Raw genomic sequence first — 15,717 nt, forward strand, 5'->3', positions numbered from 1 at the left:
ATCCAATGCAAGTGTATTGTGTACCTGGTCTGAGAAAGAGAGAGAGTGTAAATGTGTGTGTGTGTGATCTCTGTGTAGACTTTCCCCTGCGGGCAAATAATGACCTTTGCTGTTACCAACGTGTTCAGACCAATTGGTTCTTGGACCTGCTGAACTTGATCCTCACATTGTAGGCTAAATCAGCACGTGCTTAGGGCACCAAAGGAATGGGACAACCACGGAGTTTTCTCCAGTGTTGGATTTACCAGGGTGCAGCTGAACTAGGGCCTCACAAAAAGAGGGCCCTCCACAATAAATACAAAAATATATATACCTACAGTCATATTTATTATCGTTGTGGGGTCTGGCCTGGAAGAAAACTGAACTTTTAATCTATTATTTCACATTCAGCACTTATTGAGTCTTAATGCTTTGTCAGTCAGGCAATGGAAGGGTCGAGGGCCATTGTTGGGCTGTGCTTGGGGCATCAATTGACCTTAATCTGGCCCTGCTCAGAATAATAATAATTGAAGGAGCTTGTATGTTTTTGGAAACACCAATTGATCAATTTTATTTACAAAAACAAAGGAGAGTCTTGCCCAATAAGTGTTACTAGCTGTTTGAATGGGGAGACTGACAACTGGGTTCCTAAATCTAATCTGTTGTGCACTCTTAACAAGTCGCTGCATAATGATCTCAATGTGGAATCAAATGACCTCCTGTACTGTAAGCATCCACAAGCAAGTTCTCCTCGCACATCTGTTATACTTGCAGTCCCTTTATTCCAATAGAAAAGGTGAAATAGTAAAGACAAAGTTTACTTTGTGTTAATCAAGTCTGGGAATAAAGAAGGAGCAAAGACTGTTCTGCTACTACACAATCCAGTGTACTGGGGATAGCAACTGAAACAAAGACCTTCCATCTAATTTGTTTTACTCTGCCGCTGCCCGGACTCCTGAAGCACAGTGGGCTCTTGTCGACTCCATCACGCCTGCATCACTGGCCTCGACTCCTTTGCTTCCAATTTGACGCCAGATCCCGCAAATCCAGTCCCGCCCTGCATCCGAAACAACACAAGAGCAGTCAGGCACTAGTCGCCACCCCCATACTGATCAAACAGCCAGAGGAACTCAGAGGGTCAGGCAACATCTGTGGAGGGAAATGGACCTTTAACGTTTCGGTTCAAATGCCTGCTTCAGAACTGAGACTGTGGAGGGAAGACAGGCAGAGTTAGGGAGGGGGTCAGTGGGTGATTGGCCGTCATTTCACTCCATGGATACTGCCTGACCCAGTGAGTTTCTCCGGCAGTGCTTTACCCAAGATTCCAGATCTGCAATCTCCTGCAATATCCCTTAAGAACATTAGGAGCAGGAGTCGGCCATCTGGCCCATCGAGTCTGCCATTCAATGAGATCTGATGAGGGGCTCATCTCACCTACCTGCCTTTTCCCCCATATCTCTTAATTCTATGTAAAAATCTATCCAACCTGGTCTTAAATACATTCACTGAGATCGCCTCCGCTGCTTTAACCGGCAGCGAGTTGCACAGATTCCCTCTGGGGAAAGCAGTTCTTCCTCATCTCCGTCCTAAATCTACTGCCCTAAAACGAGGCTATGTCCCCTAGTTCTATTCTCTATGTTGCCAGAGCAAAGGGCTCCAAGGGAAAGTGCTCTCTGCATCACAACCAGTGAAAACAGCATCAAATTGGACCATAGCAAAGCTCCACAAACAACTCGATGCAGATGATAATATTGTTCAAGTGCAGCTGGTCTATTATCTCATACTACACTGGGTCAACCTGTGTTGTGGTAGCACGGTGTGGCAGCTTGTAAAACTGCTGCCTTCACCAATCTGGGTTTGTCCTCTACTGTGAAGTTTTTGAATTCTCTCCCCCCCACCACCTCCCCCTGACCTTCCAAATCACAGGGGCGCGTGGGTTGGCGAACGGTGGCGTGTGGGCAAGTGGGAGAGTGCCAACACAGCTCCCATACAGGGAGAATGAAATGGGATTAGTGTGAACTGGTGGTCAGTGCAGACTCAATGGCTCTCTGCTTCCGCAATCCACAACTCTGTGATTCAGGGGGAATGTTAGAAAGCTGCCTCCTCCCACAGGGCCCTTGGAACCGCACAGAGCACTGCCTGCTCACTGCCAAATTTGAGCTTGAGAAGGCAGGTGCTTTAAATTGCCAAATCTGACACCACTATGGGATAGATTTTAAATATAGTTGCTTTTAATTTAATTTTTTTTTTAATTTTTAAATTTAGACATACAGCACACTAGCAGGTCCTTTCAGCCCACAAGCTTGTGCCATCCAATTACACCCAATTTACCTACAACCTGTTTTTGAACGGTGGAAGGAAACGGGAGCCCCTAGGGAAAACCCACACAACCCACACAAACCCCTAGGGAAAACCCAGACAGTGCGGAATTCAAACCCCGATCGCAATCGCTGGCGCTTTAACAGCGTTGCACTAACCACCACACCAAACGGGCCGCCCCACGTCATTTTCCTTGCGGTGACAATCAACACCTTCACTTGTTTTGCAGACAGGTGGTTGGCTCATTCCAACAGACTTGGAACTTATTGGATAGTTCTATCACAGAGGCATGCTGGACCAAGAGGCCTCCTCAAAAATCCCACTGCGAGGGGGATGAGGTCAGGATCAGAGCATGCTTGCCCCACAAACTCCCTTCCTCCATCCCAAACATGCCTGTTCCTTTTTACCTCTGCCAAACAAGAGTAGGTTTGGTCGAGTTGGATTATGGAGCTGGCTTGTGAGACCAACGTGACACTAACATGCAGTGTCCATGGTGCACAGCTCGAGGAACACACAGCACCTTGCCTCTCACCCTCTGAATGGGGATGATGTCCTTCTCTGTCAGTCTCATCTCACTGATTGGATCCAGCATGTCCGGTTTAATCAGCTTCTCCACGCACTCCATGGTGACCACAGCTCCCCTGCAAATCCGTTTAAAAATACGTCACAAATTGAACCACTACACGAGTGTCGAGAACCCCAAGTGTGCAGCATTAATAACCCCACCACAAACACAGTTATGCTTTAGTTACAGCCATCTCCACCTGGCTGTTATTACATATCATAAAGAAAGCTGGAGGGGGAGGAGGAGGAGAAACAGCTTTGAGTGGTGTTCTCACAGATCAAAACAGTTTCACAAGATTTAGGGACCGAAGTCGGCCCATTGGCCCATTCTAATCATGAGCTGATCCATCCTCCCACCCAGTCCCACTCTCCGTAACCCTTGTTACCCTGATTAATCAAATACCTGTCAATCTCTGCCTTAAATACACCCAACGATCTCATTTCCACAGCCAACAAGTTGCACAAGACTGCCCTCTTGTCCTCTTTGATTGCTGCTGCTCTCCAATGGCAACATTCCCTGTAGATGTATTAATAGTGGGGAGGGTTTTGCCTGTGATGACCTGGGGTATGCCCACTACCTTTTGGTGTTCCCATCCCACACTTTCCACCACACCTCTGTAGAAATTTGCCATGGTTTCCGATGTACCAAATCTCCGCAAACTCCTGAGGAAGTAGAGGCGCTGACGTGCTTTCCTCACCATGCCTTAGGTGTGTTGGGTCCAGGAAAGATCCTCAGAGATAGTGACTCCCAAGAACTTAAATGTGTTCACCCTCTCCAGCTCTGATCCCCAATGATCACTGGATTGTATATCTCTGTCTTTCCTTTCTTGAAGTCAACAATCAGCTCCTTAGCTTTGATGCAAGGATATCTACCAGGTGTCTTAAGAAAGCAGTCTCAAGGATTACCACCACCCAGGCCATGCTCTCTTCTCACTGCTACCATCAGGAGGGAGGTACAGGAACCTGAAGAAAAATACCCAGCGGCACATAAAATCTCCCCAGCCATCGGATTTCTGAATGGGCAATGAACCACAGATGCTACCTCACTTTCTCTGCTTTTGCACATTTAAAGCAACATTTGCATCTGTAGTGCTGCTACAAAACCACATGTTCATGACAATAAACTCTGAATCTGAGGGCAGAATTGGAGGGCAGGGATCCTCATGTTGCTAGGTGGGAAATCTCAGAGACAGGTGGGAGTGAGAAGAGGAGGGAAGATCCCCGTCACTTACGATGGTCGCAGTACAGCACAGGGCACAGAGTTTCCCAAAGCATCCCGGGTTACAGCGCAGATATACCGCTCCTGCTTTGTGATGAGCTGCACGCGGTCAAGTTTATCGTCCACTGGCAGGAAGTTCACCGGGATCAAGTCTTTCATCTTCAGGGGCTTCCCACTCATGGGACAGTAGATTGTTTTATCCTACAAAAGGGTAAGACAACTGTTGACCAATGTTTCAGCTCTACTTGGATCTGCGGCTTCTTTGCGACCCAGAGGCTGTGCACTTCACAATGTCACAAGCCGGAGCAACATTGATCAATGAATCTCCCCAGGCTGTTAGATCAGCCCTTAGGCACTTAGATCATTGTACCCCAGCCGCACAGTTCATTGTCAGAGCTCTGTGGGGAACACTCTGCTCACCTCAGCCAGTGCCTAACAGAGGAGTCAGACAGGGTGCCAAATTCCTAGTTAACATAGCTACAACTGGAAGCAAAAGATAGCAAGCTTGCATCTGGTTTGACAGCAAAGCCTCTACAGTTGAATGGACTGCTGAGAGCTCAGCGCCATCTCAGGATACTCAGCTGGAGGTTAGCAGCCACTCGTAAGTGTTCATCAGCAGGACCACATAGTTTAGAGGGGCCACAGGAGAGAAACACTGGACGTGGAAGTGGAGTACACAGTACTGACAGGGTGGTAGAAGTTTTCCAACATTGGTGTGGACTGCACCTAACACTTTCTACCATCTGTGCTGCATCCCAGTCCTCACTGAATCAGATATGTGGTGACAAATAAACAAATATCTACCTCCATCTGGTGCAGATCGATGTTTGGGAGATGCTCCTAGTTGCTGGTACATACTGCACCAACGGATGAAGGAAGCAATAAGTTTAGGGTGGTGAAGGGGTGCCAATCAAGTGGGCCGCTTTGTCCTGGATGGTGTAGAATAGTGGTTCTCAACTGTTTTTTTTCCCCCCACTCACATACCAACTTAAGTACTGTAGTCCCTTACTAACCACAGAGCACCTATGGCATCCCAGCAAGTAAAGGGTAGTCCACCAGGCTTCTGCTTTGTAGATGGTGAAAAGGCTTTGGGTTCAAGGAGGTGAATTGCCTCCGCTCTGAGCTGCTCTTGCAGCCAAAGTTTCTGTGGCTGGTCCAGATAAATGTCTGGTCAATGCGGACCCCCCAAGATGTTGGTGCAAGGAAATGGCAGTGGTCATGGCATTGACCGTCAGGGCAGACATTTCAACAGGCTTTGGAGAGAATCAGTGACAGGGACTCATTACGTGTTCCTGGTCACTTCTCAGCCTATGCCTCAAACTTGTCTTGGACTTACTACATGTGAGCACAGCTGCTTAGTTTATCATTTACCGTATATACTCATGTAATCGTCAAGTTTGGTATGGGGGGGGGGGGGGTTCAACTTTTACACGACTTAAACTTTTGACTTTGTAAGTTCCTGTGTCGTTCAAGGCACCAGGAGCGGAGGCTGGGGTGTCGGGAGCTCGCGTGGCCGGGGTGTCGGGAACTCAGATGGGTGGGACTTTGGGAGCTCCGGTGGGTGGGCAGCCGGGACAAAGATCCACTGTCGGAGAGTCAGGAGCTATGGTGGGCAGGTGAAGGTGCTCTCAGGACATCGGGAGCTTGGATGGGAAGGCAGTCAGAGCAAAAAAAAAATGGGGTTTGTCAACTTTTACATGGGTCACACAAAAGCTATAATACGGTTTTGACGATTACATGGGTATATACGTATACGTAATTCAACGATTTGGGGGTGGCTCAGGAGAGATGGAAAGATGATAAAATGGTAGCAAGAGGTACAAAACAGAAGCTTACTGGTTTGCTTAGGGTTGATGCTTTAGCCTCTGGGGTAAGTGAAGGGATCCAGAAACTGGGTAAATCTTTCTCCTCTTGCTTAATAGCTTTGGTTGAGGAACCAGCCTGGGCTTCTCCTGGGGATCAAGAGGACAAAACCATCGTGAAGAGCCAGCTGAACAACAATAAAGTCATGCTGTCGGGTTAGCCAATCGTTTAGTCCTGTTTTCCGACAACGAGTGTAGCCTTTTGTGGTGATGCTCCTGTCAGATCCAACTTTGGCCGATCCTGCTTGCAAATTAAAATCGTAACATAATCGCCAAAAGCTTTGGCATCGCATTGAATGTAAGTTAGTGCACACGTCCTCTTCCCAAAACTGTTGCCAGTAACCTAAGGAAGGAATTCCATGCCTGTGTGGAATGCTAAACTATGCATGCCATTTTGTACAGTTGGACAGCACAGAAGTAGGTCATTCTGCCCACCATGTTCCTTCTGACCTTTAACCCACCTAAGTTCCATATCCTTCTATTCTTTACCTCCTCAAGTACCTGTCTGTGATAGGATGGGATCCTATCACCACTGTATATATTTGATATGGTGATAATGATTGGCTGAGAGCCGTAGCCACACCTACTGGCCAGGTCATAAAGGGATGCTCCTAACCAGACCCAAGTCAGTCTGGACTGGCCGATCTCGATGTACTACGCTCCAGTTTTTTGTTAATAAAAGCCTTGGTTTGAGTCAACAAGTCTTTGAGTCATTCGACGTGCTACACTGTCTAAATGCCTCTTAAATGTGGTAAATGTATCCAAATCTACTGCTTCCACTGGCAGCAGGTTTTAGATATCAACTACTCTCAACGTAAAATAATTCCCCCCCTCAGCAGACGGCACAGTTATCAGACTGGTTAGTGCCACGTTATTACAGCACCAGTGACCCAGGTTCAAATCTGGCACTGTCTCTAAGGTTCTCCCCGTGACTGCGTAGAATTTCCTCCTGGCGCTCCAGTTTCCTCCCACACAGGGGTTGTAGATCAGTTGGGTGTATTTGGATGCCACGGGCTTGTGGGCCAGAAGAGTCTACACGTCTGCCAAGGGAGAGCTTGCCAAATGGATCATTTCGACATCAGACCCATTCTGTAAATCTACTGGTGTCCCTAAGGTATCGAGCAGGGAAAGTTTGATGTCGTTATCTGTTCATTGCTGCCAAGATCCACCCTGTGGTCTAACAGCCCCTTATACAAATGGTGCTGAGAGCTTTCTCCAAAAGCTGTCGGAAGGCTGCTGGTGGTTGGATAAATATGGGATTGCAAAGGAGGAAACTATACAGGAGAGGGATAATTGCATCTCTCAGTATTGCTATTATCATTATACAATGGGGAGAAGCAGCATCAAAGGACAGGAGACAGTTGCCGGAAGTGACATCACTTCTGCAGGGTTGTTTGTGAACCTCGGCAGGTTCCAAAATCCTTTACAGACTAAGCAATACATCTGAAGAGTCACAACTTCTATACCGTATATTTAAATGTAGACATATAGCATGGTAACAGGCCATTTACCCCCAATTAACCTACAACCCTGGTACATTTTTTAAGGGTGGGGAGAAAGCCAGAGCCCCCGGGGAAAACACAGACAAGGGGAGAACGTATAAACTCCTTAAAGACAACGTGGAATTGGATTCGAACCCAGATCTCAATCGCTGGCGCTGTAACAGTGTGGCGCTAAAATGCCACCCCACCATTTGTCCACGGTAAGGTTCCGCAAGCAGCAATGAGTTAATTAACAGATCACCTGCTTCAGTGACTTTGGTTGAGGGTTAAGTATTAGACAGCAATGCCTGGCTTACAGAGAAAATATTACATCAGCCTGCTATCCAGAATGGGTGCTTACTATGCCACAGTGCCAATCTGAAGGAAAGGTGTTCTCACAGTTCCACTGCCCACTTTTATTCTGCCACCAACATTGTCAAAATTGAATGTCCTGTCGCGGTTTACGGGAGCGTGCTGCGTGCAATACCACTGAAGCGATTCCTCTAGAGGAATACAAAAGGTGGCGTTACATGGGGTGGCCTTTGGCTGACGAGAAACCTCTATTTTCTGTGATTTCACCCAACTCCGTGAGCACCTTACCTGCTCTGGAGCTGAAAGGATTCAGAGGCTTGCTCACAATAGTTGACTCTTTCTCCAGAAATGCTTTGACTTTAGTTTCCTTCTCTGCCTTCGCCAGCTCTGCCATCTCCACCTTCTTTGCATTCTTCTGCTTCTCATAAGCCTGGGCAACGGATATAGTTCATAAGTGCACATGCATACTTACAGATATAGCCACACACGTGCAGGGCAGAGAAACACATGCACACACGTGGATAAACGCGCACGCGCAAAGGGATGGCAATGGTTAGTGCAATGCTGTTACAACACTAGCGGCCCGGGCTCGAATCTGGCGCTACCTTTCTCCCCATGTCTGCATGGGTTTCCTCCGGGGGTTCACCTTCAAAATGTGCAGCGGAGGGGGGGTGGTTGTAGGTTAATTGGGCAGCATGGGCTCATGGACCAGAAAGGCCTGTTACTGTGCTGTATGTCTAGAATGTTTTTAAAAGTTATACCCACTGTTTTAAGTGACACTTTAAGGGTGATACTTAATGTAGAGGGTTGAAAAGAGATGCGAGTGAAAATTACCTTTATCTTTTTGGCAATTTCGGTTTTCTGGTGCAAGATGTATTCAAGGATTGCTTCTTTTTCATAGATATAACCATCTGGTCTGCAGAGTTAAACAAATATTCATTAGTGTGTTAAACCTTTTTAACAGTGCATGCAGATCAAATGATAACTATTACCATTCGAGGAGCCTTTCAAATAGCAAGTGTACATTTAGCCATTGACTTCACAGGGGGAGGGGATAGCTCTCTGAATGGAGAGGGAACCGTATGGAGAGCTGGAGGAAAGGAGACAGATAGGGAAAGAGAGAGAGACAGAGAGACAGGAGAGGGGCCTACGTAAACTGGAGAAGTTGATGTTAATGCCATCTTGTTGGAAAGTGCCCAGGCAACAGATTAAGGTTCTGATTTGCAGGTGCTTTACATCCTTGCGAGGGGCAACCACCCTCTGAGTGATCAAGTTCTTCCTCAGATGCTCTCTAAACCACTGTCCAAGGTGAAGGCAGGTACTCCCAAGAAGTTTCCAGACAAGCTCCTGAGCAGAAAGCCCTGAAAAAGGTCATGGACACAGCCCCAAACCCTCCCTACCATCGAGATCATCTACAGGGAATGTTGCTGTCGGAGAGTAGCAGCAATCATCAAGGATCCACACCACCCACCACACGCTGTCTCACCGTTCATCAGGAAAGAGGTATCGGTGCCACAAGACTCGCACCACCAGGTTCAGGAACAGCTGCTCCCCCTCCACCATCAGACTCCTCAACGACAAACTAAATCAGGACTCGTTTAAGGACTCTCACTTTTGCACTTTTTTTTCCTCCCCGTATTGCAGTTTGTTTACTTTTGCACTTAGTTTCTTTTTTTCACCATCAATAAGTGGTAATTCTGCCTGGCCCACAGGAAAAAGAATCTCAGGGATGTATGTGATGTCATGTATGTACTCTGACAATAAATCTGAAATCTGAATTGGCAAGGTGTAGGAATTGGACTGAGAGCTGGTAGATGACATTCAGGTGAAGAGGCCTTAAGGAGGTGAAGAGCCTGCTTCTGTGCGGTCAGGAAGCAGCAAATCCACAAAGGGGAGATCTACAACTGGTCCCCACTGAGAGAGAAGTGGGTGTGGGGGTGGGGGGTGGAAATGACTGATTCCTGCCACAGGGTAGGTGGAGGATGGTGGCAGGAATAGGGAGAGTGAATCCCAGAGTTTTCAACTTACAGCAAGACGGACAAGGGAAACTCACGTGATGACGGGATCCTTGCAGGGTTGCAAGGACAAACAGCAGCAGTCAAAATCCTTGATAGCATCCTTGCTGAGCCGCAGAGACTGCGTCCCATAGCCTGAGACAGCTGAGTGAAGAAAGAAGGAGAAGTCAGAGTCACTGGAGCCACATCCCTGCCCATCAAGGAAGCCCCACATCACTGGACAGGGGTCAATTCATGTCAGTACGAGAATAAGGTTTTATCGTCATATTTGCAACTACAATGTACAGATGCACCAAAGACCCTTCTGCAGCTACAGAGCAAGTAAGCTGCATCACCAGCAATCAGGCAAATTAAACTACAGTAAAGGTCCAAAAATCCACATACCAGAAATCCAACCACCCAAGTATCAGGACTTTTTGAAGACTCTCCAAATTTTTCATTTTAGCGGCTTTAGTGGCAACAAATTACCATGCTTAATACAGGTAATCTTATCACAAAGAAATTCATTTGTACAAAGTTCATTTTTAAGCGTAATTAGAAGGTTGAGGGGGGGGGGGGATTTGATAGAGGTATTTAAAAGTATGAAGGGAATAGATAGAGTAGATGTGAATAGGCTCTTTCCCCTGAGGGTAGGGGAGATTGGTACAAGGGGTCATAAGTTAAGGGTTGGGGGCAAAACTTTAGGAGTAATATAAGAGGATGCTTTTTCAGTCAGAGAGTGGTGGCTGAGTGGAATGATCTTCCGGAAGAAGTAGTTGCGGCAGGGTCAATTTTGGCATTTAAGAGGAGGTTGGATGAGTACATGGATGTGAGGGGGTTGGAGGGTTGTGGCCATGGGAGTGGGTAGATGGAACTGGTGGAGTTTCACGTAAATCGGTGCAGACTAGAAGGGCCAATATGGCCTGTTTCCGTACTGTAAATTGTTATATGGTTATATTTCAAGCATTACACGCCATTTTTTCATAGTGAAAACATTTTATGTTTATATTTTTTTATTTTTCTTTAAATCTACGCACTGATAAATAAAGCACGCTGTATTTGCAAATGAATAAACTATATAAATGTACCTGTTCATCTCTTCATTATTCCTCCTTAAATTTGAATTTTAAAAGTACCACCTGAGAATCCGGACCGACCCTAATTCCCAAGAAGTCCGGATTTTCATATTTCGACTGTACCACAACATGCCGTGAGACAGATGAAAGATAATAAATATAAAGGATAAATATATAAACAGATAAGAGGAGACCATTCAGCCTCTCAAATCTACATTGAGATCTTGGCTATTTGACCATTGTAAATTATCCCTGATGACGTGCGAACTCCACATCGAAAGCATCCGAAGTCAGAATAAAACTGGACCACAGAATTTGCACAGGAGTAATACCACTGACTGCCATTTAGGAATAATGAACTCAAACTTCCCAGCTGACTCAAACTCATCCCTAAATCAACATCCAGTAACTTAACCATCTGCCCACAGTACCCTATTGCAGCTGTGCTGCCAATGTTGGTATGGTGCAGCTAATTGCTGTATCTCAAATACCATATACACTCAAGTTCTTAGGACCAAATTTTTTTGGGTCAAATTTGGTGGGGGGGTTGACTTTTACAGGGGTCATACTTTTGACCATGGCATGTACCTGCATTGTTGAAGATGTCGGGAGCTCGAATGACTGAGATAGGGTGGTAAGTCCACGTTTCACGGCTCAGGAGTTCGGATGGGCAGGCAGCCAGGGCCTAGAAGAGAGCCTGTTGCTGCATCAATGGGACTTCCATTTGGAGGGCGGCCGGGGCAAGGATCCATGGTGGGAGTGTCAGGAGCTAGGATGGACAGATGGCCGGGGCAAGGATCCACGGTTGGGGTGTTGGGAGCTCCACTAAACGGGTAGACAGGCGGACAGAGCGAGGATCTGTAGTCAGGGTGTCGGGAGCGCCGCTGGGTGGGCAGACGGGGAGAAGATCCACGGTCGGGACATCCAGAGCTCAGATGGCCAGGCAGTCAGATGTTGGGGCCTCTGGTGGGACAGGCAGCCAGGGTGAGGGGTCATGATGTCAGGAGCTCAGATAGGTGGGCAGCGGGGCCAAAAATAAAGGGGTTGACTTTTACACAGATAATACGGAAAACGCATGATTTTTGGGCCATAAAAACAGGGGATCGACTATTACACAAATGTGTACAGTACATCAGTGATCTGGATGATAAAGTGGTAAATTGGATCAAAAGGTTTTCAGATGACACAAAGATAGAAGGCATCGTGAATAGTGACAAAAGCTTGCAAAAGGATCTGGACCAGCTGGTAAAATGGCAGATGGAATTTAATGAGATGTTACATTTTAGAAGGACAAATCAAGGTAGAACATACACAGTAAATAGTAGGGCACTGAGGAGTGCGGTAGAACAAAGGGATCTTGGAATACACATACATAATTCATTGAAAGTAGTGTCACAGGTAGATAGGGTTGTAAAGAGAGCTTTGGCACATTGGCCTTCATAAATCAAATTATTGAGTATAGGAGTTGGGATGTTATGGCAAAGTTGTACCAGACATTGGTGAGGCCAAATTTGTAGGATTGTGTGCAGTTTGGTCACCGAACTACAGGAAAAATATCAATAAGATTGAAAGAGTGCAGATAAAATTTACTAGGATGTTATCGTGACTTCAGAAACTGAGTTACAGGGAAAGATTAAACATGTTAGGACTTTATTCCCTGGAGTGTAGAAGAATGGAAATTTTACCAGAGGTCTCCACAATTATGAGGGGTATAGGTAGAGTAAAACCAAGTCGGCTTTTTCCACTGAAATTAGGTGAGATACAAACCAGACGTCATGGGTTTAAGAATGAAAGGGGAAAAGTTTAGGGGGAACATTAGGGGAACCTCTTCACACAGAGTGGTGCGGGTGTGGAATGAGCTGACAGTTGAAGTGGTGAATGCAGCCTCAATTTTCACAATGAAGAAGAATTTGGACAAGTACATGGATGGGCTACCGACTGGGCAGAATAATAGTTCACCACAGACCAGAAGGGCCTGTTTGTGCTGTAATATTCTATGGTGCTAAGAGAAAAGAACAAGCCAACAAGATATTTTTGCCGTCATCCATAACGTCATCTCCTATCCTGGGAACAGCAGCAAAGTGGATTCAAGTTGCAGGAAATCTAGGCATTTTTGAGCTTTGCCAGTCATGTCCAATTCAAAGCCCACCCTTCAATACCTCCCTCATCAGTCAGTGGTCATCTCTCACTTGACCCGGTTATATTTATTATCTCTTTTTCTGTCTCGTGGGGCTCTGTTGTTGGTGCACCTTGCATACCAGTGTGCCTGCAGCAAGGAAGAATTACTGTGCATCCATACTTTGCACTTGTGTACATGACAATAAATTCTCATACCATATCAACATCTTAAATCACCCCTTGTGATGCAGCCTCTCCTGCAGTCCGAGTACCTGTGTCTTTCTTCTTCTCATAATACGTGTACACGGCCCCTGCTGTGCAGTTCTTTCCATGCCTCGTCATCACTCACACACCAGCCTTGGCTTACTCCTGCTGTGGGATTAATCTGAAAGGATAAACCAGTAACGATGGAACAACAAGGCCCATCTTGCTCCTCTCCTCATCCAATCACGTCAGTGTACCATCTTTCCTCATCCAATCATCTCAGCACACCCATCGCTTCATCCAATCACGTCAACACGCCCTTCACTTCATCCAATCATGTAAGCCCACTCCTCTCAGATTTATTGTCAAAGTACATACAACCCTGCTGTTGGGTTGGAAGTTTACTACTTATTGGTAGTGCAAACTGTACTCAAGAAGATACATATATATGTAAACAAGTAAAGAAATGTAAACAAACTGTGTGCAACACAGAGAGAGGAAAAAAATCAATAAAGTGAGAGTCCTTAAATGAATCCCTGATTGAGTTTGTCATTGAGGAGTCTGATGGTGGAGGGGGAAGCAGCTGTTCCTGAACCTGGTGGGTGCGAGTCTCGTGGCCCCGATACCTCTTTCCTGATAGCAGCAACGAGAACAGAGCATGTGCCGGGTGGATGGGGATCCGTGATGATTGCTACTGCTCTCCGTCGGCAGCGTTCCCCATAGATGTTCTCGATGGTGGGGAGGGTTTTGCCTGTGATGTCCTGGGATGAGTCTCAGAGAAAGATGATGGGGCACAATGCATGGCCCGGCAATGGTTGGGTTCCAAGGGTACCAGATGTTGAAAGGCGTGGACAGAGTAGATGTAGAAAGGTTGTTTCCTGTGGTGGGTGTGTCTAGAACAAGAGGGCACAACTTCAGGATTGAAGGGCATCCGCTCAGAACAGAAATGCAGAGGAATTTTTTTTAAGCCAGAGGGTAGTAAATCTGTGAAAATTGTTGTCACAGGCGATTGTGGAGACCGGGACACTAGGTGTATTTAAGGCAGAGATTGATAGCCAGGGCATCAAAGGTTATGGGGCTGAATTGGGAAAATGGATCAGCTCATGATTAAATGGCGGGGCAGACTTGATGGCCTGAATGGCCTATTTCTGCTCCTATGTCTTAACAGAAACATTAATTGAGAACCAAACACAAAAGCACCTGAAGTACTTCATGTAAAATAAATGTTTTGAATAAACCAAGATGCCAAAAAGTACAAACTGGACATTTGTGGGTCTTATTCAAGATATCTAGTTTATGTTTGTTTTAATCAAGCAACATCAGGTGAGGATGATCTCCTGCCTCCGCTGCCGAGTTGATGTCTCATCTAAAAGACTGTAGCTCTGATGAGGGTGGTGATCCCAGAGAACTGAATGAAGAACATTATTTCCAGAGCACCATACAGGCTCTTTGAAGAAAAATCCAGTTAGCCCAGTTTTCTTCCTCTTTGCTCAGGACCCTCTGAAGTGCCTGGGTGAAACGCAAAAACTTGCAGTCGCTGCAATTGTGATGAAGACACAGACGTTGCTGGAGGAGTTCAGCAGGTCTTGCAGGGTTTATATACAGTTACTCCTCAACTTACATCTGTGCTCCGTTCTGGCCAACCGGTTGTAGCTTGCAACAGACGCATGTCGGAATTGTACTGTGTCTGCGTTATAGTTCGTTAAATTCAACATGATAGCCAGCTCTCGCAAGAGGTTGGCCACCGCTGCCAACCACTATTTTCCATAGATAGGCCGACTTTCACCCATAAACGCGTAATTTTTATTCTTTTTTTTAATATAAAAAGAATTTTGGTCAAATGTACGCATGGCCTCAAGTTGCATAGGTGGTACGTTGGGGAATACCTGTAATACTGACATTTCAGGCCTGAGCCCTTCTTCAAGGTGTAACTAAAAAGCAGGCAGATGAAATTAGAGGAAAGGGCAGGGGGAGCAGTGCAAACCAAATGACAAACATAATTGGATATAGAGAGGAGGCCAGGTGAAAATTGATATGCGGGGAGGGGGGGGTTCTCTGTGAATGCAGAGCTGGGGTGAAAGGAAACAGAGCTAAAGGAAAGGAAACATAGGGAAAGATGGGGGCAGGGGGAGGGGAAACCGGAGAAGTCGATGTTAATGTCATCAGTTGGAGGATGCCCAGATGGAATATTAGGTGTTCCTCCTCCGATTTACAAGTGGCCTTGGTTTGAAAGAATACAGGCAGACATGTCAGCGCAGGAGTGGAGCGCAGAACTGGAATGCCCACAGTGAGGTCCCAGTCACTGATGCGGGCAGAGCGAAGGTGCTCAGCGAAGCGATCTCCCAGTCTGCGTCCAGTCTCCCCGATGTTTTGGTCACCTAACTACAGAAAGGGAATATCAAATAACGCAGAGATTTACTAGGATGTTGCCCAGATTTCAGGGACTGAGTTACAGGGAAAGGTTAAACATTTTAACCTGGAGCATAGAAGAATGAGGGGAGATTTGATAGAGGTATTTAAAATTATGAGAAGGATAGACGGAGTAAATGTAGATAAGCTTTTTCCCCCCACTGAGGTTGGGTAAGATTC

General features: G+C 46.3%; 1 protein-coding gene across 1 annotated transcript; it reads right to left on the reverse strand.

Moving 5' to 3' along the window:
• Nucleotides 1-741: 741 nt before the first annotated feature.
• Nucleotides 742-13,962, reverse strand: nosip (nitric oxide synthase interacting protein). The gene is made up of 9 exons (XM_069909128.1): nucleotides 13,755-13,962; nucleotides 13,197-13,309; nucleotides 9,790-9,895; nucleotides 8,571-8,652; nucleotides 8,025-8,166; nucleotides 5,918-6,033; nucleotides 4,095-4,282; nucleotides 2,831-2,939; nucleotides 742-1,036 (listed from the first exon to the last, which is right to left on the reverse strand). The coding sequence occupies exons 2-9, from the start codon at nucleotides 13,264-13,266 to the stop codon at nucleotides 965-967; spliced, it is 885 nt and encodes a 294-aa protein (XP_069765229.1). The 5' UTR covers nucleotides 13,267-13,309; nucleotides 13,755-13,962; the 3' UTR covers nucleotides 742-964.
• Nucleotides 13,963-15,717: the final 1,755 nt, after the last annotated feature.

Source organism: Narcine bancroftii, chromosome 13 (assembly GCF_036971445.1).
Source record: "Narcine bancroftii isolate sNarBan1 chromosome 13, sNarBan1.hap1, whole genome shotgun sequence".
In the NCBI taxonomy this organism is placed as follows: Eukaryota; Metazoa; Chordata; class Chondrichthyes; order Torpediniformes; family Narcinidae; genus Narcine; species Narcine bancroftii.